The sequence below is a fragment of the Diadema setosum genome, chromosome 15, assembly GCF_964275005.1.
Source record: "Diadema setosum chromosome 15, eeDiaSeto1, whole genome shotgun sequence".
Taxonomy (NCBI): Eukaryota; Metazoa; Echinodermata; class Echinoidea; order Diadematoida; family Diadematidae; genus Diadema; species Diadema setosum.
In genome coordinates, this window is record NC_092699.1 from 16927774 (window position 1) to 16954663 (window position 26890).

The 26890-nt window shown below is 38.0% G+C and overlaps 1 protein-coding gene across 1 annotated transcript; it reads left to right on the top strand.

Moving 5' to 3' along the window:
* The first annotated feature begins 5499 nt into the window (after nt 1–5499).
* LOC140238974 (carbohydrate sulfotransferase 15-like) lies at nt 5500–16752 on the top strand. Its single transcript, XM_072318869.1, has 7 exons — nt 5500–5617; nt 7983–8510; nt 9689–9908; nt 10762–10839; nt 14751–15061; nt 15339–15483; nt 15994–16752. The coding sequence occupies exons 1-7, from the start codon at nt 5591–5593 to the stop codon at nt 16179–16181; spliced, it is 1497 nt and encodes a 498-aa protein (XP_072174970.1). The 5' UTR covers nt 5500–5590; the 3' UTR covers nt 16182–16752.
* The last annotated feature ends 10138 nt before the right edge of the window (nt 16753–26890 follow it).

The following is a 26890-nucleotide window of genomic DNA, read 5'->3' on the forward strand; positions in this document are numbered from 1 at the left end:
GCTATTCCAGTTTGGTACTGATCTGTTCTATTCTCCCAGATGCCAACAACACATATCACCTATGGCTAAACTAGTGAAACAGCCATGACGAAAATAAACGACAGAGAACCCTGTCAAAATCACTACACTAATTGGAAAGGTATTGCCCGAAATTCCTCATATAATATGAAGCAATATCAAGTCACTTCCTTCCCTGCCTGTCTTTAACTCCGTTTTTGTCAAACAATAACAACCTGGAATTCTAAACAGATAAGCGAGACGCCATACACCTGGACTAGAGTTAATTAATTCAGTTCCCATTCCTGTTAGTTATGTAAACGTACACGTTCCTAAATATCCTGCTACAGTATAACAAGAACAAAATCTAAATGAAGAGAAAAGGAAAGAGAAAAAGAATGGTAGCAAGCGTGGCACTGTTTCAAGGGGCAATTTACATTACGCGTGACAAAATTAATGAAGCAAACCCAACCTCCAAACTCCAATACAAAACAAGGGAAATAGAGTAGCTGTGTTCATGACATCAGAGTGAAGCTGAACTGCTGAAAAAAAGAAAAGAAAAAAGAAATAAAAGGAAAAAGTCCTGCGGGACTCGATTAACTTCTCTCCTTCCGGTCGGGCATTATAAACACGCAGCGTGCTAAGCGATTCTGCCACACGGAAGATCCGAAGATCCTGTGCGAAACTTAAATCTATCTATGTATGCTATACACAACACAAATTTACATTGATATTCAGTTTTTTGGCGATATACGTCAAGTGACTGATAGCGCTGTTCAACTTCCCACGAGTGGCCGCGTGGATTCGATCAATATACAGTTATAAAGATAAATCGGGAATCGTTTCGACCAGATTCCATTCTCATTTTCAGTGATCGACAACGAAAATAATGTTAAGTAGCGACTTGAAGTATAATATAATATTGAGAAATATTCGTGAAGTCCAATTCTTTATGCAGTCCTACATAATTCAGATGAAATTGTTTCTGTCATGCAACCAATTGAAAATTTCGTGTGGTGTCGGCGTGTCCAAGTAAGTTGATTGGAAAGGATATGTGAATGAATATTTACCAATAGGTCTTTATATTGTAAAAAAAAAATCAAACATGGCCATGCGGTCTTTTAAGAGCCATCTTCACTTTAACATTTGTAATTTCAAGTCCAAGTTGCCAGTCAAAGCAATGTGGTCTCCAACACAAAACAAAGGGATATTGTGTGTGTGTGTGTGTGTACGTTTACATGAAAACGTGATTTCTACATGGACGAAGGTGAATACTCCATAAAAGAAAAAAAGCAAAAGATGTAAGTATTTTGTTTCGTGTTCTTATGGGGTTCGAACCCGTACGTGTGCAACATCACGTATCTTGTGACGTCGCCTTTATCCTCTCGGCCATACGTCTCGACGAGAAAATATGAGGAATGTAAAGTTATGTATGTGAAAGATGAATCAGGAATCGTTTCGTCCACATTCCATTCGCATTTTCAGTTTTTAGCTGCAAAATTATCAACCTGATGAGGAGATTTGAAAAAATAAAATGCATGATTACTGCAGCTTATTGTCTGAGCTACCACATACTTAAGTTTCAGAGGAAATGGAGCAAAATCAGCTGAAATAAAGGTGGTGAAACGTTGTCAAGTCAATGCATGGTTTAAAAAAAAAAAATCACCTCCCTTAGACATAACACGTCAACTTGTCTGATTTTGAGTCTTTACCTTTAATCACAATTTGAAGTATGATGGTAAGTCTTCTCGAACTAAGAGTGTGGAACGGAAGCTTCTACGTGAAAGATGAATCATGACGATCACCCGTGACCGACACATCTTTAAAGGGATCAGTTATTAGAGGTGGAAGACCTCGTGCCAAGATATTGTTTCAGCAATTCCAAAGCAATGATACCCTTACATTTAGGTATACCATAATTTCCCTCTGAAATCATTGGTATTATTCATGTACAATTGCTTGCCTTGTCCATAAACTTTGCTTTATAAACTTTCAGTGAAAGGTGTTATAACATAATTCTGTAACGCCATTAGCAGTGATTGACTACATAAATAAAGATATATCAAATTGAACGCTTAGCGCGTATAAAAGGGGGATTTTAGCCTGATGTTGTGTTATTCACTGCTCAGATACCAACAACACTCATCACCTACGGTTACGTATAGAGAAATAGCCATGGCGAAAATAAGGTTTTCCTTTTCTTTGGCAGATAGACACACAACCCCTTTGAACACACTATAATTGACATGGAGGGACATGAAAAAGTTCATTACTACTACTAAACAGTGATGCCTTCTACTCATGTGGCACAAGATACCTCTATAGCAGCATAAAACCTGTCTACAATTGCGTTATTTGGTCAAACAATAGCAACCTGGAATTTCAAAGAGACGAGCGAGACGCCATACACCTGTCCTAGAGTTAATTTATTCAGTTGCCATTCCTGCTCCAGTTGAGTTATGTAAATTATTTTCCGACCTGTCTTGTGCAGTGTAACAGGAACAAACGTAGAGAAAAGGAAAGAGAAAACGAAAGGTGGCAAGCGGGGCACTGTATATCAAGGGCAATTTACAACATTACGTATGATAAATGAAGCAAATCCAACCTCCAGCCTCCGACAAAAAAAAAAAGGGAACTTGAGTGACTGTGTGTCGTGGGGTAATGACATCGGAATGAGGCTGAACTGCCAAAAGAAAAACAAAGAAAGAGAGAGAGAGAAAAAAAAATAATAGCGTCCTGCGGGTCCCGAACATCTCGTCCTAAGGTAGTGCATAATGACCATGCAGCGCGCTAAGCGACTATAAAGCCACACGGCTGTCCCGAAGATTGGATGTGAAATTCATATCTTTATATCATTTACAACATGAAAAAGTTCATTACTACTACTAAACAGTGATGCCTTCCATTCATGTGGCACAAGATACCTCTATAGCAACATAAAACCTGTCTACAACTCCGTTATTGGGTCAAACAATAACAACCTGGAATTTCAAAGAGATGAGCGAGACGCCATACACCTGGACTAGAGTTAATCAATTCAGCTCCCATTCCTGCCAGTTATCTAAACGTACATGTTCCTACCTATCCTGTTACAATATTACAAGAACCAATGAAGAGAAAAGGAAAGAGCAAACGAAAGGTGGCAAGCGGGACACTGTAACAAGGGGCAATTTACAACATTAAGTGTGACAAAATTAATGAAGCAAACCCAATCTCCAAACTCCAATACAAAACGAGGGAAATAGAGCAGCCGTGTTCACGGGTTACGTATACTTGGTAAAATAATACGATAAATGACATCGGAGTAAAGCTGAATTGCCGGAAAAAAAAAAAAAAAGAAAGAGAAAACTTCCGCGGGAGTCGAACTTCTCGCCTTCCGGTATGGCGTTATGAACACCCAGCGCGTTAAGCGATTACGCCATATGGCTGTCCTGGAGATTCTATGCGAAACTTCAATGTATGATTATACTGTCGTGACAGTGCTGACTGAGATGGCGCTATTCAACTTCCCACAAGTGGCCGCGTGGATTCGACCAATATACAGTTGCAAAGAACAATCGGGAATCATTCCGTACAGATTGCATTCTCATTTTCAGTTTTTAACTACAAAATTGTCGACCTGATGAGGAGATTTGAAAATATAAAATGCATGATGACTGCAGCTTATTGTCTCAGCTACAACATATTTATGTTTCAGAGGAAATGGAGCAAAATCAGATGAGGTAAAGGTGCTTAAACGTTGTCAAGTCAATGCATGGTTTGAAAAAAAAATCACCTCCCATAGACATAACACGTAAACTTGTCTGATTTTGAGTCTTTACCTTTAATCACAATTTCTAGTATGATGACGTCATCATATATCAAAACCATCACATGGACTTGAGAGGCAAATGTTCAAAGTACAACATATCTGAATTTGGGATAATATTGAGCTTAAACAACAGAGATACGAGCAAATGAATGTCAGAAACAGTACCTCAAAAAAATCAATTCCACTTTTTTTATATAAAATGACGATTTGATGACGTCATCGCGTTTCTCTGGCAATATTGATACTTGGAATGTTATTTACAATTCATATGCTTTTGTAATATGCAATAGAAATATAGGGTCAACGGACGATTTAAAGAGCTATGACGAAATAAACAAAGACATGTTTTTTCACTATATTTGCAGAAAGACGCGCGTGCGGAATTTCAACTTTGACGCCTGTGCATTCCTTTGTAATGGGTCGAAATCGATCGGAAATCAATGGATACTGTTACTCAAAGTATCAGGAATCCAAATCAGTCAAAAAAATTGCATTTCCATGTTTCTTAAGCGCTCTGCGCGCGAAATTGCGCGGACGGACGCGCACGCGAGAAAATGTTTGAAACGCTTATAATTGTCTGAAACTTCGAGATTTCCCATTGGGAAGTCGTTTTGAGCCTTTTAAAATTTTGACGCGCGCTTACGCGCGCCTAATGATGACCTGGGTAACTAGCGTTAGAAAGTAAGATAGAGCGTGACCTGAACTTTATGTCCAGCGAAAATGATACAGAAATGACATCTAGTTATGAAGTTATGATTGATCATGTGACAAGGTCCGAAAATCACAAAATGGCGCCTAGATGACGTCATAGATATGTTACTGTCATGAAAACCTTATTGTGGCTAGATATTGTTATGAGACATGTTGACTGAAAATGTCATGTCATTCCGGAATGTCATTGTTGAGATATTGACGACACAAAATGTGGCAGAAAGAAAGAAGAATAAAAAAAAAGAGAAATTTTGACAATTACAATAGGTGATACGCTGATAGCGTATCACCTAATAAAGAGAGATTTTGACAATCACAATAGGTGATACGCTGATAGCGTATCTTCACCTAAAAAAGTCACCGTGTAACCCTCTTCACAGTGGAGGACTCGAACTGCATGACAAGTCAACGTATAGTGTACATCATCATGTAATAATCATTCCAAAAATTTGTAACATGTGAACCCCCCCCCCCCATCAGATTGTGTTCAGCAATGCATGCCCTTTTTCCTTCCTGTTGTCTGGCTTGCAGAAAGTGTGCTTTGAATGTTGATGAATATTTATTCATCTGGTATAAAAGTGTTTCCGCATCTGTGGTTTTTTTCTTGGCCTCTATTTGGCTCGACATTATGTCAATATTTGGACGACAGTGATGAATAGCGTGACCTTCTCCACCGCCTTGTCGAGTCATGTTTTATGTTTCAATTTGTTATATGCAATTACTGCAGCTCTCAGGGTATAGGTTGCAGCTGGGCTAATAACCAATTAGCTTCAAATGTCTGTTACCCTCATGATGACGTTTATTATCACATGTACGTGGTTATTGCAGAGCCCTCTGAGAAGTAAGGCCGCGGTTGAACCTCCCACACATTCTGCCTTAATTGTTTGAATTTAATTAGGAGGTTTAATATTGGAAATTATGATTGGATATGAAATCGATCACTTATATCATTTCCTTTCTTCATGCTATGATTGCATATTAGATCACTTCGCGAGTCGCCAGTTCGCAGACTTTATCATCTAGCATCAAACAGCTCCCACCCTGAACTGGAGGGCGAATGGAGTCGGCACCATGTCCCGTCAAGCGCTCTGTTTTAAGGTGAACTACTCAGGGCTTTCGTCAGAAGTGCATTTATGTCTATATTTATATCTGTATGAACTTTGTATCAGTGTTATTTGATTTTGTTTTCAGGTGTAGTTATATAACGTTGTCAGAGAGATCACACGTGAAATTTCAGGCACAGCAACACTGGTAGTATCTGAAATTCTTGAACTGAATTTTAGTGGCAAACCTAGTATAACGTGATATCTCTGAACGTGGAAGAAAAGAGAATGAGAAGATCAAGGGGCGGGGTGTCATCCAGGGACGTGTGTCACACATGCCTGGAAAGATCATAAAATGACGGAGTTTGTTGTGGATCGAATCATGTGTGCAAAGTATGACAATCTTTTGTTGTTGTTGTTGTTGTTTTCACTCTGCTTCTGTGTCGATCATGAGTACATGTTTAGTATAATATATTTACGCTCGTCTTTAATAGTACACTGCAAAAAGTCCGGTGTTAAATATGAAACACCGAGCTGGTGTTAAATTTTCGGTGCTCATTTTTGGTGTTAAATTAACACCTGGTGTCACTTCAATGTATGAAAATGTTTTTTGACTAGTTACTTGGTTACTGCTTTTCTTGTTGATTTTGAACTTTAACAAAACGATCAAGAACTTTCCGATAAAGTACTTGATTTTGGGAAAAAAGGTGTGAAAACATCTACACCACAGTAACACTAGTTGGTGTGGTCCCTTATTGAAGCTGGGCGGGTGTTATACCATTGAAATTAACACCAGCAATATCAACTCAACACCATGTGGTGTCAATGTTGAATTAAGACCAACGCAGTGTCAGAATATCACCAGCTACAGTGTCAAATTAACACCACGAAGTGCCAGGTGAACACTTTTCAACACCATCACAAAATACTTTCAACACCTGTCGGTGTGGTCCTCTATTGACACTTGATCGGTGTTAGATTTAACGCTCGTCTTTAATAGTACACTGCAAAAAGTCCGGTGTTAAATATGAAACACCGAGCTGGTGTTAAATTTTCGGTGCTCATTTTTGGTGTTAAATTAACACCTGGTGTCACTTCAATGTATGAAAATGTTTTTTGACTAGTTACTTGGTTACTGCTTTTCTTGTTGATTTTGAACTTTAACAAAACGATCAAGAACTTTCCGATAAAGTACTTGATTTTGGAAAAAAAAAGGTGTGAAAACATCTACACCACAGTAACACTAGTTGGTGTGGTCCCTTATTGCAGCTGGGCGGGTGTTATACCATTGAAATTAACACCAGCAATATCAACTCAACACCATGTGTGTCAATGTTGAATTAAGACCAACGCAGTGTCAGAATATCACCAGCTACAGTGTCAAATTAACACCACGAAGTGCCAGGTGAACACTTTTCAACACCATCACAAAATACTTTCAACACCTGTCGGTGTGGTCCTCTATTGACACTTGATCGGTGTTAGATTTAACACCCATGGTGTTAAATCTAACACCAATGTTTTTACAGTGTAGGGTGAAGAAAAATCAGGAAATAATAGCAATGGAAACAAACTTTACATGGTGATGTCAGCAGCTCTATGTCAGCAGCTTCTAAAATAAATCCACATTCTTCTCAAGCGACTCGTCCTTTCTGATCTCTGTGTGAAAGGAATGGTGACGTTTCCGTTGAAAAGAAGTATCTTGGCTTTGTATAGATACCCGTATACGGAAGTCGCTCCTAAAATATAAACAGAGTTCCCTTTCAGGAGATTTAATGGTTTGTCGGGAAAGCTTTTGTTAAATTTTGGTCCAACACGGCTTCCCAGTTTTGCAATGAGAAAACATTCCCCGAATCAGTTTTCGTTCGAGGTAATTTCTTGTGTTCTTCACCCAAACAATGAATACATTTCGGTCATGCTTTCCTGCAGATTAATAATTAAGATTGGTCGCGTAGTGAAACTTGCAAACAATTTTGCCGTATAGTTGTTATAACTATGGTTCCTTTTGGTGATGACCACATTTACTAAAGAAAGTGCTGGGCTGTTATTTTTGTTTGTTTGTTTGTTTGTTTGTTTGTTTAAACTAGAATCTTTGGTACTGTTGTCGATGAGCTCTGTCTTCTCGTGTACCAAATTGGCTGCAGTCATGTTGCACGACTAAGTGAACTGCAAACATGGGATAATCTGGGCCCCATTTCATAAAAAAAAAAAAAAAATTGATATGATAGCAACTTTTCCTAGAATGACAGTTGTCAAGGTAACGACAAGAATCAAGCTTCCTGATTGGCTGTTGCTATGTGGGAAGTTGCCTTTCCAGCAAGAGTTGCAGTCGTCATCTTTTATGAAATGGGGGCCCTGATGTGTATCTCTCCCTCCTCAGTCACTCCCTCTGTGATTTTAATGTCTGTCTCTGGGATCAGGTGGCCCTTGCGGTTGTTGTGACGATGGCCTGTGTGTCATTCAGCTACCTCATCGTCTCGTCGTCGATGGCCGACACGATCTCCATGCCCGCCCACATGCTGGGATCTCCTCGAGCGGCAGAATTTTTCTGGGACCGTCAAAGCGACCAATCAGAAACGAGAACCGACTATGTCGCTGGAGCTGCTGGCCAATCAGAGGCGAGATCGGAGCACTTCTGGAGAGTAGGCGACGCGAGTCCAAGCAAAGGTATTGACCAATCACAGTCTAAGTCGGAGCAGGTTTTGAATCTGGCACATAAAACCACGCACACGTCTAATGCTAGTGTCATTCGCATTCCTGCTGATGCAAATGAGAAGGATACATCAGGGTTAAAAGAAGAAAAAGCGAGAGCGGCACCGACGAAGGGGAAAACCCCGAAGCTTCGATTTGAGCAGATGATGCAGGAAATCGGCGCAGAAACTATCGGTGATCCGATAAGTTACGATAGAAACAACATTCCACAGGAGCTGAGGCAACTTGCACCCCAGGTAAATTTTCCTAAAGTTTGAGATCACCAATGTTAGAGTGCCAAACGAATATATATATATATATATATATATATTATAGAAGTAACTTTCAATATTCTTTTGTGATCTTTTCTTTGTTTTTTACTTTGATGGATTTGTCAATCCACTGATGAAACAAGCATGATTCAATGATCATGTGTAGGAATTGTTTGTTATTCAAGTAAGAAAAAGAATAAAGGCTTCCTTTTTATACTAGGTGTTACAAAAAAACATTTCCCAATTTTGATGCTTAATAGCTCAAAAACAATATATCAGATAAAACTGTCATTGATATGAGTAATAGCTGAATAGGGTACAATTTAGTTGGAGGTGATTTGAATATGAAAGCCATTACCAGTTTCATGAAATCCATGATCAATTTCAAAGTTAGGTTTCAGATTTTGGTCAAATTTGAACCCTCTGTACAAAACCTGAACTTTACACAGGAACTAATGATGTGTATGTGAGTGTGTACTTACAATGACCCTGAACAATGGACCTGGATACCACCTGTTCAGAGCTCTGCTCCAAGGCACATGAATGCTTATTGATTATTCATGATGGATTGCCTTAGCTGGGCACTGCTAGTCTAAATTCCTAGCAAAGGGTGAAATGCGTGCACATGAAAAAAGTAAGCACATGTTTCCATGTGCTTGCATGCATACACCACATTTCAGAATGAATAAAGACTAGCTGTGATAGTGGAATTACTCATTAATAGATAATGGAGCATTCAAATCCTGGTCATTGTCCAGGACAGGTCTGGGTGTCAACTACACACTCCCATACACACCAATTGACTTCTGTGCAAAGTTAAAGTTTTGTTGAGGGTTGAAGGTTGAAAATAGAGCAAAATCTGAAACCTAACTGAAAAATTAATGTTTAATTTCATGAAACTGAATTATGCTGTCATTTTAAAATTGCCTCCAGCAAAATTGTGCACTATTCAGCTATTGCTCATATCAATGTCAGTGTTATCTGATGTACAGTTTTTGAACTATTCAGGATCAAAAGTGGGAAATGTTTTTTTTTTTTGTTTTTTTGTAACACCTAGTATATCGCAGGGTAAATTCAGTTTACGGACTGCGTTGATCCTTTCAGTTTTTTTCTTCACCTCTTTTTCAGTGATCAATGTCAGTTTCTCGCCAATCTTCACGCAGGTTTTCAGCCGTTTCCCCCACTCGTCCGAATTTCTTCCCGAGTACAAGAGTCCCTGTTGGAAGGGAAAACAAAGTGGCGCCCTAAGGTGTCTGCCGTATTTCTTTCTCGGGGGATTCCCCAAGTGCGGAACGACGGATCTGTGGGGTAAGCTCATTCGGCATCCGGACATGGTGAAGACCTTGAAGGAACCCCATTGGTGGACCACCACCGATAACCTGAGTAAGCGATGATTCTAATCTCCATCTGTTCATCCATGCGTTTTCTCCACCCCCTCACCTGACTTTTTTTTCTTCTTTCCCAGAAACCGTCAACCTTTGAAACAGCTTACCACACTCAAATGTTGATCTTAAAGGCTTGGAACTGGTTCATATTTTAGATCTTTCCTGTATAACTAAATCTGCAAATTAGGCAAGTCTACTCCTGCTTGCGCTGCACATTTCGGTCTTATGTTAGTCCCTGGACGGACCTTTAGCAGATATCAGCAAAAGATTCAAGCTACAAAGCAGTGTTTTATCGTGTGTTTTTTAAAGTATCACTCCATACAAACAAAACAAATTAAAACAAAGCAATTATGCGTTTTATTTTGTCTGCTGCTTTCGATAGATCTATGTCCTATCCTACCTATTTCATTCAGTAGGTGTTACTTTGTCTTTATTGTCAAGGAAGAGCATGTATATCAGTTTAATGTAAAAGAAAAGGGAGAAAGCGTAGCTTGTGTTGCCCTCTTCTATATTCGGTTTCTTCATTACAGATGAATCTGAACCATTAACGGCAGTACACACTAAGTATATAACGAGATCTGATTGAACAAAATGCGAGATTATTCGGTCCCAATGAAATGCAATGATATTCATTATATTGAATGTAGGAAAATATCAACACTGTGTTACAAAATACTGATATAATAATGTTTTTTTTTTATTCAATTATTTTTCTTTAACGAGTTTCGTACCTGTTAGATAAAAAATCAACCACTTCTTTACCCTATCGTCCACTGACTAGTTCGCTCTTGTTTTGTGAACCTCGCATTTCTCTTTACTTCCTTATTTATTGTTTCAATTATTTTGTCTAGACGTGGAGAAATACTTCAGTCATCAGTCTGCACTTGTGAAAAACATTCAGACAACAGGAAAAAAATATCTAACCACATGTAAGTATCACTGACACGAAAGCATAATTATGAAGAGCAATGTTAACCCTTTTTTATAAAATGGGTTCAAGAATGTGGCCAATTGGAAGCGCTGAAATGAGTTACGTGTGCGTGCATTAATTTCTTACTAACATGCACGCCGTAAAGTCACTGACGTCACAATGTTTACACTAGCAGTGCACGCTCAATCAGTTTTTACTATTAGTGCGTCGCGCGCTACTATACGCGCTGTCAATCCTGTAAACAACTTCTAGTTCGGGCTGCCAGCCGGCCTTTCTTGCTTTTGCATAACATAATGCGTACGTATGCTCTTATACGTACAGTACTTATATGTGCGGGATTTCCGAGTGCGACGTGCGTAAATGTTTTGGACGAACATCTTCGGACGGACATCTTACTTTTGAGCGAGTGCTACATGTAGCTGACTGGTATTGACCCACAAAGGTACGTGAAAATGCTGTTAGTTTTCGACCCATTTTATAAAACAAATGATGCACAGGATTATTTTCGTGGCGTTAGTGAAGGTGCGGCGCACCTTCACTAACGCACTCTATCCTGTGTATCATTTGTATAAAACTGCACTCGAGTGTTAAATTTGTATAGATTAAAGGGATTTTACATACATGTAGTTTCGGTTGAGACCAAACGTCGAGTTTCTAACATTTTTGGTGAGATAATGAGAAACTTGACTTCTTACAACATAATATGTAATTCCAAGAGGAATTCAACATTTATTTGACGAAAATTGGTTTTGAAATGGCTGAGATACTCCCTAAAGAGCAATCCTAATAAAAGGTGGGAAACATGTTTTATTACAATCGCTTTGTTTTACTTTGTTTGGTTTTTTATGCATCCGCCAACGAAGTGGCCGGAGGCATTATGTTTTCGGGTCGTCCGTCAGTACGTCCGTCCCGTTTTGTGTTTGTCGATATCTCAAAAACCGTGTGGTGGTTTTACATCAAACTTGGTATGAGGGTATATCCTGGGGGGATAATACTTTGTTTGGATTTTAGGATCACGGGGTCAAAGGTCAAGGGTCAAATGTCATGTGAAAATGTTAAAATTTAACTTTTTTCTCCATATCTCACAAATATTTCAAGATATAGGCCTATCTTCATGGAACTTAATATATATATGCATGTACTGACTGACAGTGATCATTTAGGGTATTTATAGGTCATGGGTCAAAGGTCAGGGGGTCAAAGGTCGAGGTCAACTCATCAAATTGTCATTATTTCCCTCTCATCTATGCAATGCCTGTAGAATTTTTCCTTGAAACTTAGTGTATGCATGGGATTGTATTACCCAATACAGATTCTCTTGGAAGTTTCTTGTCAAAAGGTCAAAGGCCAAAAGGTCAAGAGAAAGTGCTAAATTTCACTTCTTCTTTAAACTTATAAAAGGGTCAAATGTTGGGTACAAATCCCTAAATACCTGCACTCTATATTAGACAGTATAGCCATTCATCCAAATAAACCTAGTTCAAGGAAAGTGAACATTCATTGCATTTGTGACAAACCTGTCATTTTTAGTATTTTGCCAGTTATGTGAAACTGTCATCACACATTGTCAAGACATTGTGCTATAGGCCTATTCGGAGAACCATGCATTATGGCGGAGGCATACCAGTCGCCATAGCGACATTTCTAGTTTGTTTGTTTGTTGTTGTTTTTTTTTTTTATGGCTCGGCCATTTCAAAACCGATTTTAACCCTAATCAGGCTGGGCTTTTTTGGCTATGCTATATCTGGGGGGGGGGGGGCGGATTCCGCCCCCCCTTCAGATCTCGCCTATGGAACGCGCGATTGCGCCGAAAATCGACACATGCGACGCCCGCGACGTATTCTATCAAAATGTATGGTTGCTTTCTCCGAAAAATTTTTCTTATATTTTATGTTAATTAATTATTGTAATTTATGCATAAAATCAGTTTTGGGCTCTAAATCACTTAATAATGCTCCAATTAAGCTAATTTCTTTTTTTAAAATGTTTCTTGTATCATTCTTCTGAGACATAGGATAAAAAAAAATCTGTATCGAAATTAATTTCTTATGTATTTTATTGTTTTTTGAATTTCTTATGTATTTCTTTGTTTTTTGACCTTTTGTTTTTGTTTGTTTTTTGGCCAAAATTTGTCACAGACATTTTTCGAAGCATTATTATGCTAATATAGATTAATTTCGGCCATTCTAAGTGAAGATATGAATTTTTATGTGAATTAATTGAAAAAACACAATTTGCATTGGATTTGTACACAAAATCACGTTTTGGAGCAATTTTGGGGTTGACAAATTTTTTTCGAACGGGCGTCGCGTCAAAACGGTACGCGCGGGCGCAACAATTTGGGTCTCAAAAGTTGCGCGAAACTTGAAAGAAAAAAGTCATGAAACATCGCGGCGGGAGCTTATCGCGTTGCGAAGATATTGCGCGAAACGTCGAGGGGGGGGGGGGCGGATTCCGCCCCCCCCCCCCAGCCTGATTAGGGTTAATCAAATAAACTTTGAATTCCTCTTAGAATGGTATGCTCTATACTATTTCATAAGTGATTTTTCGGTATCTCGCAAAAAGTTAAAAGCCAAATCCGCTTCTCTACCACTCTACTATACCATCCCTTAAAGACTTTCAGTCCTACATGATTATCGTAGTACAATGTTTTCGTACAATTTCTACGCGACTTGAGGATAATTGTCCTGAAAAGTTTAATGTATAATTTTTTAATCGTCTGCTGACTTGTGATTTTCATGAAGCAAAGCAATACAGAAAAGACGTTAAAACAGAGATATGTAGTGTCACGGAATACATAAAAGTATAACTTTAAAATTTCTTGATTTTGTCACATCCATCAGGACGGTTTATAGAATTCTCTAGTTTTTAGCACGTTAAGAGTTTCATTGTGATATGTTTTGTAATACTACGTGTGCAGCCTTCATTCAGACCAACTTAAAGTTAAAGAATGTTTGGGTCTGTAAACTCCATCAAGACAATAGTGTAAGAAGAGTGAATGAAAATCGAGTCAGTCTGCAGCCGCCTAGCCAATTTGAAGTGGAGAAATAGAGAAGAAAATGCAATCGAAGGCAAGCAATTGAAAGCGAGGAATTATTGAAAGCGATTGGAAAGCCACTTGGGACCAAGCCAGTCGACGTCGATAGAATCAAATCTGTCGCCTCATTACAATTTCCTCAAGTCATTTGTCTTGATGTCGAATGAATGGCTACACATTTTCTCGCCCAATAGAGAAGATAAGACATTACTGTAGTCCAAGTACATTTACCTCAAGGAGACCATTAACTGGTTTGAATGGCATTCTCGAAGTCAACTCCGCGGATCTGGCCCCACAAGTTGAGCAAAATGGGACAGGTGCCAGAACAAATGAAAAAGGATTGGATTTCAGCTAGTCATTGAACATGATATCGTCCAGCAGGGACCTCGAAATAGCCTTCTTTGGCATTGTGAACCATTATGTCGCATACTATCTTTTCGTGATTATGAATTGTCTTTCATTCAAAATTATAAAAATAAAGATACATCAATCATATGTACGTCAACATTATGACTTATATAATTATGTTCATATATTATTGATACAAACCATACGGCAATTCTGCAATAAATCTACATTAACTTGGAAAAAATAGTTCATTCATAGTTAATATCAGGGTAGAGATGTTCAGGAGCGGATTCAGGAATTCCGGAAAGGGGGGGGGGGGGCGCAAAAAAAAAAATCTTCCGCCACTTCCGGGTTTCATTTAATTTTTTTTTCTTTTTATTTCTTTGGCTTTTAACAAAAAATAAAGGGGGCGCCAGCCCAGTGCGCCCCTCTGGTCCGCCACTGATGTGATAAAACTGCTGTAAAGTGTGCTTAATATGCTACTTTTCGTCACTCTCTCTTTTTTTTTTTTTTTTTTTTGTCAGGCGATGCATCTGCCCTCACGTTTCAAGACAACAAGCGGCTGATACAGCGCATGCCACCTCATCTTCAGAAGACCCTCAAGTACGTCAACTCGGATATTCTACGCGCCGTTCTTCCCGATACGCGCTTCGTCGGGATCTTGCGCAACCCTACCGACCGCGCGTACTCCTCCTACTTGTACTTTGACGCTGCGTGGAAGCGCGTCAAATCGCCGATGGATTTTCACAAGCGCATCGTGCAGGCAATCGCCGAATACTACCGCTGTACCGACGCACATGGTCCACGGTATTGTTCGTACGTGAAAATCGTAACGGTAAGGCTTGGTTTTGTTTTGTTTTGTTTTGTTTTGTTTTGTTTTGGGTTTTTTTTTGCTAACGAAATCAAATCTATATTCAGTTAGTAATACTAATAATGCACACAATACTCTCTGCTGGAATATTAATGACTATCAAATCTTCAAATGATTGCCTTGAACACTGCCACTCCACTTTAAATGAAAGAATATCGCAGAATGATTAAAGTACAAAGCGAATAGAATGATTGCTTTGCCAAATAAAAGTGCTCGCTGTCGTTTCTCTTTATCATTTCAGCACGTAAACGTGGGATGCTATTCCATTTTTGTGCGGGATTATTTGAGGAGATTCCCGCGGGAACAGCTGTACTTCTTGAGGACAGAAGATTGGTCCAAGGACCACTCACACTACATGAAAGAGATCTACACATTCCTTGATCTAGGTAAGACAAAGGCAGTGTGATGTTAGGTACAGGCCACGCCTGTTTGAGCGAACAATTCCACACACACACACACACACACACACACACACACACACACAAAATAATTTTTCATGAAAATTACGCATTCCACCAACTTGTTACAGACATTATGTTAAGGGTAATATCATTCTCCCTGCTTTCTGAAAGAAGTTAGTCAAGTGCTCTTTCATTAAGCTAGAAAAGTGAAAATATGTTGAATTCTATTTATATTTCTTTATATTGTTGTCCACACATGACCTCATGAACTCTAATAGTCTCCGTGTCCTGTAGTCTCAACACCAAATCTTTAAAAATTCATAACTTTTACATCGATTGTCCGGTTTTCCTCAAACTTTCACTGATGTGTTCTACTGATGTTTCTGCTTTCACTCAATCCACATTGCTCTTTGGGTTTTGGTTTGTTTTGAATATCCCATCATTATATTCAAATATTCTCCTTATTCGGTCTTCTTGTCCATTCTCCTTCCTAAGACCCGATGTCGGAAGAGTTTCGGAGGAATGCCTCACTGGGGGTGAACCTCAACCAGAGAAAAGTCGTTGATAAGCGAGTCGGGCCCATGCTACCCCAAACCCGAAAACTCCTGGACGAATTTTTCCGGCCATGCAACGAAGACCTGGCCAAACTATTGAACGACGACAAATACCTATGGCTCGATTGACGTCGGAGACGATCCAGACAGGATCGACTATGGTCATAGTTTAACCATGAGTTATGTGTGACGAAGTCTTTGTGTTATCCCTGGTCAAAGGGAACATGGCCAAGGTCTTTGGGTGTGGGAGGGGCCGGAATGTGCAACCCTTGAAAGCTACAGGTGGAGTGAGACACAGGAGAGCACGTGATATCCGGGTCGGACCAATCACAAGCAGGATGAGGAGAAGAGAACGACGTAAGTGAGGATCGTGCTGCCTTTACCAATGAGCACCATTTTCAGCTAATGATATTTTCATCTTGGGAAACGACCAAAAGACTAAGCTTTGCAGAGGCAACTTAACTCCTGTTCGCTGTCTGCTGCAGCCACTCTTCCTGTTCTTTTTCCCCCTTGAAACGAAACTAAGTTGGTTTCTTGTAGGGATGCAATTCAAAAGTCAGATTTGACTGAGTCGGCCATTTTGAGGACCACATGCACTTAACCAGGAAAGAAGAAATCTACATGTTGAACCATAAATCCACCGATCCTGAGACTCTCAACTCGCAAACTCCTATAGAGAGCATCTGAATGGCTCCTGCATGTGGTCAAATGTCCATTAGGCCAGTGCTCCTATCTGGCGTGTTATACCAAACGACCGGAAGTGCTGATATTCTATCTCTGAATCCTCACAAAGGTTACATAATATGTGTGATGATGTGTGGAAAGGAAAGGAGCCGGTGGACCAGGATCACGCCAATCTGTTTTCCCCGTGCATATGAGAGGGCGTCATTAGCGACATTTTCACCGAAACGCGAGGGAAATTTTAAGGCGACTTGTATTGAACATTTCAGTTTCATGCGGTGAGATGCGAGTTCTCTGCAGGATCGGACGAGATAACACATTTATACACAATCGGTCTGATTGACTGTGAAATCAGTCTTCACGTTTTCCACAATTTGCTCATCTCGTCAATTGCTCTTACACTTTGATTTCGTTATTTTTCGTCTGGGGAAAAACTCGCCAAGGAGAACAGATTCTCAGGCAGGCGTATTGGTTCGTTATTGTTTCGTCATAGCGAATGGACTAACTACATTCTCTGCACGAAGACGAAAACGAATATAACAGACTCGTGACACAGTATCAGAAAAGAAAATAATTACAGAATAACGTCTATAGTACCTTACATAGTACAAAATATTATATATAATATATAAAAATTTGTTCTGTGTGTGCTGCTTTTGATTATTCCCATATAGTCAAGCGATTGTATTGTAACAACAAAGTCTTTCTTTCCTATCTTATTCTAAAAATGAGAGGTGTATACAGTAATATATTTCAAGGTCACAGAGTTGTCGTCTTCTGCAGTGCAAATCTAGCTTGGTGTAAAAAGTAAAGAACTTAGGCGGAACTTCAGTGCTGTTCGTGACTACTTGGTATATTGAGGAAGAAATCCACCCCAAATATAAATAAAGTTCAAAAGAAAGAGAAGAGATTTTCCCTACAGAATGATACGAAAATGACAAAAATCGGATGAGATATGACATTTTAAACTTTTCACAATTTTTTGGAAAACGTTTCTTGACCAGTCTTTATGAAGATTCAAATGAGCGAGTTGATGATGTCAAACCCTCACAATTTTTCATATATGTTTTATACCCTCACAATTTTTCATATATATATCATTATGAAATTCGGAAAAATTGTTCTTTTTAGCTAATACAAGAAAAAGCATGTTCCCATACCAAGATATATCAGAATTAACATTGTCCTTTTTATTTTAGGTGTTTCTAAGACAAGTTTCATATTATCTATACAGCTGATATATGAGATTCTTGTCATTTCTGTAAGTGACATGAATAAGAATTTGTGAGAGCATGACATCGTCAACTTGTTGATTTGAATATTCATAAGGACTGGTCAAGAAATTACTCCCGAAAAATTGTGAAATGTCAAAATGTCGTATCTTCCTCATTTCTTATCCGATTTTTGTCATTTTTTATCCGTAGGGAAAATGTTTTCTGTCTTTTGAAGTTTATTTATTTTTTTTTTTGGGGGGGGTGGATTTCCTCTTTAACCTTCCCGGGACACTTGATTTTTTACACCCTTGTCGTCTATGCCTTTCTAACGAGTCATTACATTATCGTGAAGGTGTACCTGTCCGTTGTCCTAAACCATCCCCAGTAATTGCAGGGCCATGGTTTATTGTCCTGGTGAGTAACCTTAAAGGGATGGTATAGTATTGGTAGAGATGAGAATTGAGCTTTTAACTTTTTGTGAGATATTTCGAAATCACTTATGAAATGTTACAGAGCATATCATTCTTATAGGAATTCAAATTTATTTGATGAAAATCAGTTTTGAAATGGCTGAAATATCCAAAAACAAATTGATCCTGATAAAAAGTGGGTTTTGTAATGGCTGAGATATCCAAAAACAAATTGATCCTGATAAAAAGTGGGTCACACCACCTTTTATCCAGATCCCTTTGTATTGGATATCTCGTCCATTTCAAAACCAATTTTCAGTTAATAAACGTTGCATTCCTCTTATGGAATTTCATAAGAGGTTTCTCAAAATCTGAAGCCAGGTCTCAAATGAAAGTATACCACCCCTTTAACACAAGTCAGGGGCGGATCCAGGAATTCCATGAAGGAGGGGGCGCCATTACAAGGGGAGGCGTGTGTGCCCCTGCAATTTTTTTTCTCTATTCATTTCTTTCGTTTAAATAACATAAGGGGGCGCGCGAACGCTGCGCCCCTCCTGGATCCGCCACTGCCAGTAATTGCTTCTTGTCGAGGATAGACCGAAGCATGCTGTTTCCTTTTTGTGCCTAGTTATATGTCGCAAATGTCCCATAATCAGATGTATTTTGATTTTTTTTTTTTCATTTCATGTATGGTGACGGTGACGCGAGGGCTGTTTTGGATGCCATTCTAATTATGTTTACAAGTATACCGAAAAGAAATATGTGTCTTGTTTCTGCAATATGAGGCCGCAAAGTTGTCTCGGTAGTTTTCGAAGTTTTTACGCATCTATGCGTCTATTGTTATGTGAATTGGTTTGTAATTCGATGAACCAAAGACGGGCTGCTAACAAGTTTAACATTTTCACAATATCTGTAATAATTGAGTTCTTTTTTTTTTATGTATCTGAGATACTATGTAAAACAAAGTGTGGTGTTATGTAAAATGTATCTAAAATGTGCTTGCATTGTACATGAATTCACAGTATTGTAATGAAAGTTTGATGAAAGTTCTCAGGTACTTGTGATATTATTTTACCTGTTTATGTGCAATGAGTAAAACTCGTCTGCGATTGCGACGCTCTGTATTCTAGTCCTTGGGCACAATTTATACGTGCATGAGAGTTACATTCCAAGTACAAACACACGAACACACAAACACACACACACACACACACACAAATGCATAAGACTATGTATGAAAGGTTTTTTTTTTCTTTGTTGTTATTTGTTTTGTTTTGTTTTCCAGCGCCTACATCACACAAATTAAGTTACGTAGTCCCACACTTACATGCCATCAAAAAGTGCATCAGTATTCATGACGAGATATCGGTTATGACGTGGAAAATGCCTGGATCCCGACAGCGTTAAATCAAGTTTCCCCCATGTACATAACAGATATATTACTTTATATGCAATGTATGATTTTGTAAACTTTGCGATATATATCAAAATGCATCGCATATTGGGAATTCATCTCATATATGAAATTATATTTTCAATGCACACACCCTGTGTAGGTGCGTGGAATGAGTTGTGTTCCGTCCCCTACCATCTGCTGTTTAGTAGTACTGCTGCAGAAATGAATTCACTGAAATAATTTGATAGAGTTGTTTATTCAAATTCAATGTTCAGATCTGCTCACTAACAATTATACACAAGCTAAATGCATAGTTCTTGGAAATGACTCGTGGAGTGAGCAATACATTTTTTGTTGTTTTATTGCAAGCATGTCTGTGTGTATGTGTGAAACATGGCTTTATTGTAATAGAAGACATTACATGGTATTGAGAAATCATTCACCGAGGATTTTGATTTACAAAGGCAATGACTGTATGGCATTAAGTGTGTACACAATTCATAAGGTATGAGAAGACTTTTCACAACAATAAAAATATAAACAAATACACAACTGAGATTATTTTTTGTATGTGTTTATTTTACGAAAGACTTTTTTTCTCCCGAGTATAAAAATGATCACAATACAGTACGTCCTTCCAATGACATTCGATAAGTTGGGAAATAGAAGGGTCTTAATTCCGTGTATTGTCCATACAGCCTTTCCAGTTATCAACAAAATATGTACAGTCATGCTTTTGCGTCCTGGTAACAATGTTGCAGTTCAAAACAACAATAACAGTTTGGCTGGTGGAATTATTATATAGATGGATCAATGGGCAATGAATATATACTTTTTTCAACCCACATACTCCATATCTGTAGTGAAGAAGATACATTTTCGATTTGAAGTAGAAAAAAACAAACTTTGTGGACTTTTTACAGTGATATCACCCTTATAACTTCTCAGAAGGCACAGACAAATTCACAACTTCTTGGGCTTTATGAACACCACATTGATGACAAATAGCAGTATGCCAATATATCACCCATCCACTGTCATTTCTCTCAGAAAAATCAGTCTTAAAAATTGCCATGTACACACACAGAGAAGCCACTGGGAAACATACCAGCAATTTGTAGTGTGCATACATTGTACTATTTGTGCAGTCTAGAACCCCACATCTTAATATGAGAGCATGTTTAATTAAAACATGCATATGCACAAATACTTGCATACATGGTGATTTTACTGAACACATTAAAGTGCAATCTGCGTATGTCATTTTTATTTTTGCGTCACATCTATGTGTTACTGTCATAAAATGATCTGCAAGACCATTTGTCCAGAAAATCAGTGTTTGATTGATTTCTATGTGCAAGTTTGAAATTTGCTATTCTCTAATTCTGCATATCGTAACTGTGACCATCCTGGTCAGCGAAATATGGCATAATAATTGTGAAAAGGCATTAGAAATAGATATTTGTTCCTTCTCTGTTCCTTGCAAAATATTTGTGTATACTATATGATGGTAAATTACACATACATATGAAAGAAAGAATAGCATCTACTCTCGATGATACATGTATTTACAGAGTAAAAATTATTGAGGGCTGACATATCACTACAGCCTATATTGTTTTGTTCATTTGAGAATGGTTGAATCCTTCAGTTTGCCTTTTAGCTGATCACGCTCCCCTTTCGAGGATCTACAAAATAAGCACACCTCTGAATTCAACTGGAATGCAGCAAAATCAGCTCATCTGAAACAAACACATACATTTGGAGTTCTTTTTGAAATCTTTTTTTTTCCCTAAATGTATATAACACCTCTTTCTGTAATGGAAGCACAAAACATTTGTCATCTTAAAACATGATAATATACATATAATTCTTACTTAAATATTGCGGTCATTCCAATCAACTGAATTTTTACACCATGGCCACAGACAGGATTGCATATTAAAATTTTCACCACTCTTCACTGAGGCAAAAATATTACAATTATATATTTACACATAAAGCCTAATAGAATTTTTTTTTTGTCATTTTTTTTTTCAGTATTCATTACCTCAAGGAACATATGATTATAATGATATAGAATTATCTAAATGCAATGAAGAATGATAATGCATATTCATAAATGACATTTGGTAGCAAGTATTTATACATACAAATTTTCTCTGTCATTGAAAAAAAAAAATCAAATTTCTTCAGTAAATACAACCTGTTTGTAGATAAGAGAAGTGGAAGTTTAATTACCTGGTATACTCTTATCTCCTCCCCCCCCCCCCCCCAACAATGACCTCTCTCTTCTTGTCATTAAGTCCATATATACCTATTCAGTTTTAAGACACTGTGATGGGGGGGGGGCATCCAGGGGCATTCAAAATAAGAAGAAAGGATTATTCAATGGGTTATGCAATAAGTCAGCTGCATTGCTATGTCAGTGCATAAATCAACTACTGTTAGACATACTGGAGCCCCCCCCCCCCCCCCCATTGCCATGTCAATGCATAAATAAACTATTGTTACGCATACTGGAGCCCCCCCCCCCCCCCCCCATTGCCATGTCATTGCATAAATAAACTATTGTTAGACATACTGGAGCCCCTCCCCCTTCCCCTCCCCCTGATTATGGCTGAAATAGGCATTAACATGGAAGTTAAACAATAGTCAAAGAGCTGATAACAAGTGAAGCAATTTTAAGTCGATTGATTTTTCACATAAGCCTCGTAAAATATGTGAAAGAAAGTACGTTGCAGATGGATTGTAATGGCACTTAATGATGTAAATGTTTATTCCATAATAATGGTACTATCATATAATCTATTTCTTGAAAGAAAAGTAACATACAATATGTCTCAAAAGACCCTCCATCATGAATAATAATAATAATAATAATGACATTTTTATAGCGCATATAACAAATGAATGTTCCCTATGCGCTTTACAATGAATGAACAATGAATGAAATTTGCCAATAAATATCTCACGAAATATATGCACAAATTACATGCATTCGGTGTGTATGACTATACCCTCATGATAGGGAAAATTACAATATGAATTACAACAATGCGATATTCTTCTGACACTGAACATAAACATATTAAAATCTATATGTATAAGCCTTGATTGAGTGAGAAAAAGTGAGTAAAAATGTCTTGTGCAAAGATACATGTGCTGCGTAGGATTCAAACCAAGAATATTCTGTCACCAGGGAACAGAACCTCATCTGCTTATTCACAGCAATCCCAGCACTTTGGCAATATTCAAAATTTATTCTTATCTATATTTTCCTCTGGTATAATACATTTATGCCAAAGAAATCGTTCATGCAGAACAAGAAGATTGATATACAATGCGTTCTTTGTCTATTTTGAACTTGTTACTGTTTCATTGTTACATTTTGCATAGAATGATATGATACCTTGAGATATCAAGGTACCAGTAATCTAGAATAGTAAATGCACAATACTGGAATAAGACAGCATTATAAACCTCTGTGTGATCAAGACAAAACAAGGGAACCTTAGGACTACTAAACTTACCTCTTCAGATCAGTTATCTTGCTATACTCTGTACCTATTTTTTTTTTTTAAAGGAAGAGTTCTAATAGAATATTATCAGTAGTAAGGTGCAAACTCTACAATATAATAATATCTACAATTCTAATACTTTCTGTTTCACAAATACACACTTACACCTTCTCTTGTCCATGAATAGTACTTTCCTACAAATTCTGCCCTTATAGGCTCTCTTCAAAAGGCTTATTCTAATGCAAACCTTTACAGCTTTATATTGATTGTCAAAGTAATGACCATCACTTCTTGATTTTACATTTTGCTTTCATTGTATCTTTTGTTTTCCAAATTAGGTATGAAACTAGTATAAATCCTACCAAATCAGAACAAATCAAGTGTGTGTGATTGCAGCGATCGTCCATGCACTTTAAACTTATTTCTGCAAGAAAGATGGATCCCAGGCATTCTGAGGTGGTATTTGATGTCGGGGCATCATGGATAGATTCACACCAAAAACTACAGCTGGATAACTCATTAAAGGAGACCTCCGGATGATTTTCAGATTTTTACATAATGAACAACTATGAATTAGTTATACTGAGGACAGAGTTTCGGGATTTATGATAACTGGGATGAGGAATAAGAATATTTTCGAAATTTATAACAAATTCCAATGAACAAGGATGATGACATGGCAGGGTCATCATAAGAATGCATGAGTTGGGGCTCAAGGAAGCAGAACAAAAGAAGAAGTCATGCATAGAGTATACACAGGTGAACTCGCAAGCAAGCGGTATTGTAATAAAATATTACACTGAGCATTTCTAATGAATAAATAAGCCTTGTATGTCATCATCCTTGTTCTGTGTAATTTGTTTAAGGTTTTTCAAAGTATTGTTTCTCTGCTCAAGAACCACAATAAATTCCACAAATTTATACATGGAGCTGTTGATTTATGTACTACATGATGTGAAATCATGAAAATCGTCTGGACAACTCATAACTTGCTTTTTGGGTCCCCTGATTCTCAACAAACTAAAATGTCTTGTAATAATTGATAATACAAGATTTCACAATCGGGGTAATTCCATGTCAAGTCTACTAACTACACACAGCGTCATGTGACACAATCGTCACAATAAGACATCAAAGTGACATTTTTTTTTTCTGTTTGAAGCCTACCCCCCCCCCCCTCCCCTTCACACAGGAAAAATAGGGGCTTCTACTTATAAAATGACTCAAAACAAAATTAGAGTCAAGTTAATCTTGTTTTTCACTCTCGGGGGAGATAATTTGCTTTGACATAATCTTTTAATCACTGATGAGACAAATGGTCCATTCTTGCGGAAAGATACATTTTCTCATGAACTTTTAGACAGTTTTGGTGTATTTCCTCCACTTTCCCATTTGTTACCTTCAATGGCTAATGATCATAAACACTCATTGTTCTTTTTAATCAATCTCGCTTTAATTTTCCCTTCCAAATCATAGCCAATTATTTCATATTTCAGATTATAATGCGTGTTGCTGGAAGGCAGGAACATCAAAATATGCAGATTTCAATGACAATAAGTGGTACAAAAATAGAACACCAAATTGATTAAAATTTTCCATTTTAGACACTTTAACATAAAGATTCTTCCCTGTGCGACCAGCGCTTGAAACAATTCACATTTGGAGTGATTTCTCCCAGAAACCAAAAACCAAAGAAAAAAAAAAACACCCCAAAACAAGCAAACACCAAACATTTGATTATTAAGAGAAGATTTGAAAAGAACATTGTTATGATACACAGCAAACCATTTATACCAAAAGTAGTGTCGGTCATATCAGAGACGAAAAAATGATCTCTTCATAATGGAGCATATTAATTACTTTAACCCTGCATCAATACAAGGCAATGGGACAACAGCATTCCTATAGTGTCTCGCTTATATTAGCAAGATGCCAACATTATGACGGAAAAGAAAATAGCATCTGTCCAGTTCTGCAAGAGATCACTTCTACGAACCTATGACGTGAAAGCACAAACACTGCATAGCAGAGTGAAGGATTCGATTTTAGTGTCAGTAAACCCATCACCCAGGAATGCTAATGCAGCTTTTGATTTATCCAGGGGGTTAAGTTAGATAATCAGAACCTACTTTTTTTCTCTCATTCCACCCAATACGCTTCAACACAGCCAATTACCCCAGCAGAACAAAGCATCGAAGCAGAAACAGAACTACATGGTACACCTAATCTAGTGACAATGAAATATTTACAAGGATGAGCAGACAGGGGATTTTTAAGAAGCCATTCAACAAATGATTTCACAACCACCAAAATCTGGGTTCAGGAGGACACTAGTGACTACACATCATTGCTCGAACATTCAAATAAGACAGGACAGCACTTAAGAGGATATGGATTGAACAGTTCTGGATGAGCACCCGTGGAGATTTGAACAGAGGCTCTGGGAAGCCATTTATTCTATGTGAATTCAAGAAAATGCTTCTCTATTCAACAGAGGAGGTGAACTGAGAATCAACCTTTCAAGTGTGTGTGTGTACAAACTGTTGTCGCTCAGACGATTCCATGATGCCCGGATAATTAAGGCATTACAATGGCCTCTTTCCCTAGCAATGGTGACTGCCCATCTGTCCAGCAAGGACTGGCCAGGTGACCTGCATGAGTTGTTACATACTGTACTAATCATTAATGGTAAGGGAATCACTTTGATTTCAGAACAAACTCTGCAAACCATTAATATGGTGATCTCCACATCTTAAAGGCAAATCACTAGAATTTATCCAAGCTCTTCTTTAAAAAATAAACAAACATAATCTGTCAGATGCACTGATAGTCACACCAAGAACAGGACATTCGGAGTGTGTTTCTGCTAGCATTAAAGTGTATCTGTACAAATAAGACTAAGAACATCTGTACAATCGTGACCACATCGTATTCTCCCCGCACAAATATTCTAACAAATTTTGTAAGCTTTCAAATGATTCTTAACCCGTTGAGGACGGTTTGATTTTGCTACAACACGCATTTCCCATAGACACCTGCCCGAGTATACTCGGGACTCGTCCTCAACGGGTTAAGACTCTCACAATGTTCATGCACACTGCACTTGTGAGTCCTGTGTCCATGTCTTACAAGTGATGATCCATATTTATTACACACACTGTACAATATGAATAGATATATAACTGCATAAACATCATACATATAAATGCATATGTGTGTATAAATGCTCTGTGCAAGATACATGGTAATTATGCTGAAAAATATGAATACACTTACTACAGCTTCTCATAAGCTGTACCACATATATCTATCCCATGATTCACACACTCATCAAGGATCTGCAGGTGCACACTTTAGAAGTCAACTTTGTGAATGATTTTACTTTGATACCTCTCTACGTCTATCTCAACACCATGGCCACACAAAGCTTGAAGTCCATCTCCTATTTCTTCAGTCCCATGCAAGGCAAGCTGAAATCTGGAGAACAACATTGTTGCTATTGTTTTTCACTTCTTCCTTTTATTTTCTCAAACAGTCCTTTCCACAAACAGAACAAGCATTTCACATGCCAGATGAAAGACAATAGCTTGTTTGATGGAGTAAGATGACCATCATT

Bases quoted from the DNA above. Each gene is read 5' to 3' on its own strand.
- LOC140238974 (XM_072318869.1), top strand. From the start codon at position 5,591: ATGTCCCGTCAAGCGCTCTGTTTTAAG. The intron at 10,840-14,750 runs GTAAGTATCACT...TTTTTTTGTCAG, and splicing joins AAAAAAATATCTAACCACAT to GCGATGCATCTGCCCTCACG. The intron at 15,484-15,993 runs GTAAGACAAAGG...CTCCTTCCTAAG, and splicing joins CTACACATTCCTTGATCTAG to ACCCGATGTCGGAAGAGTTT.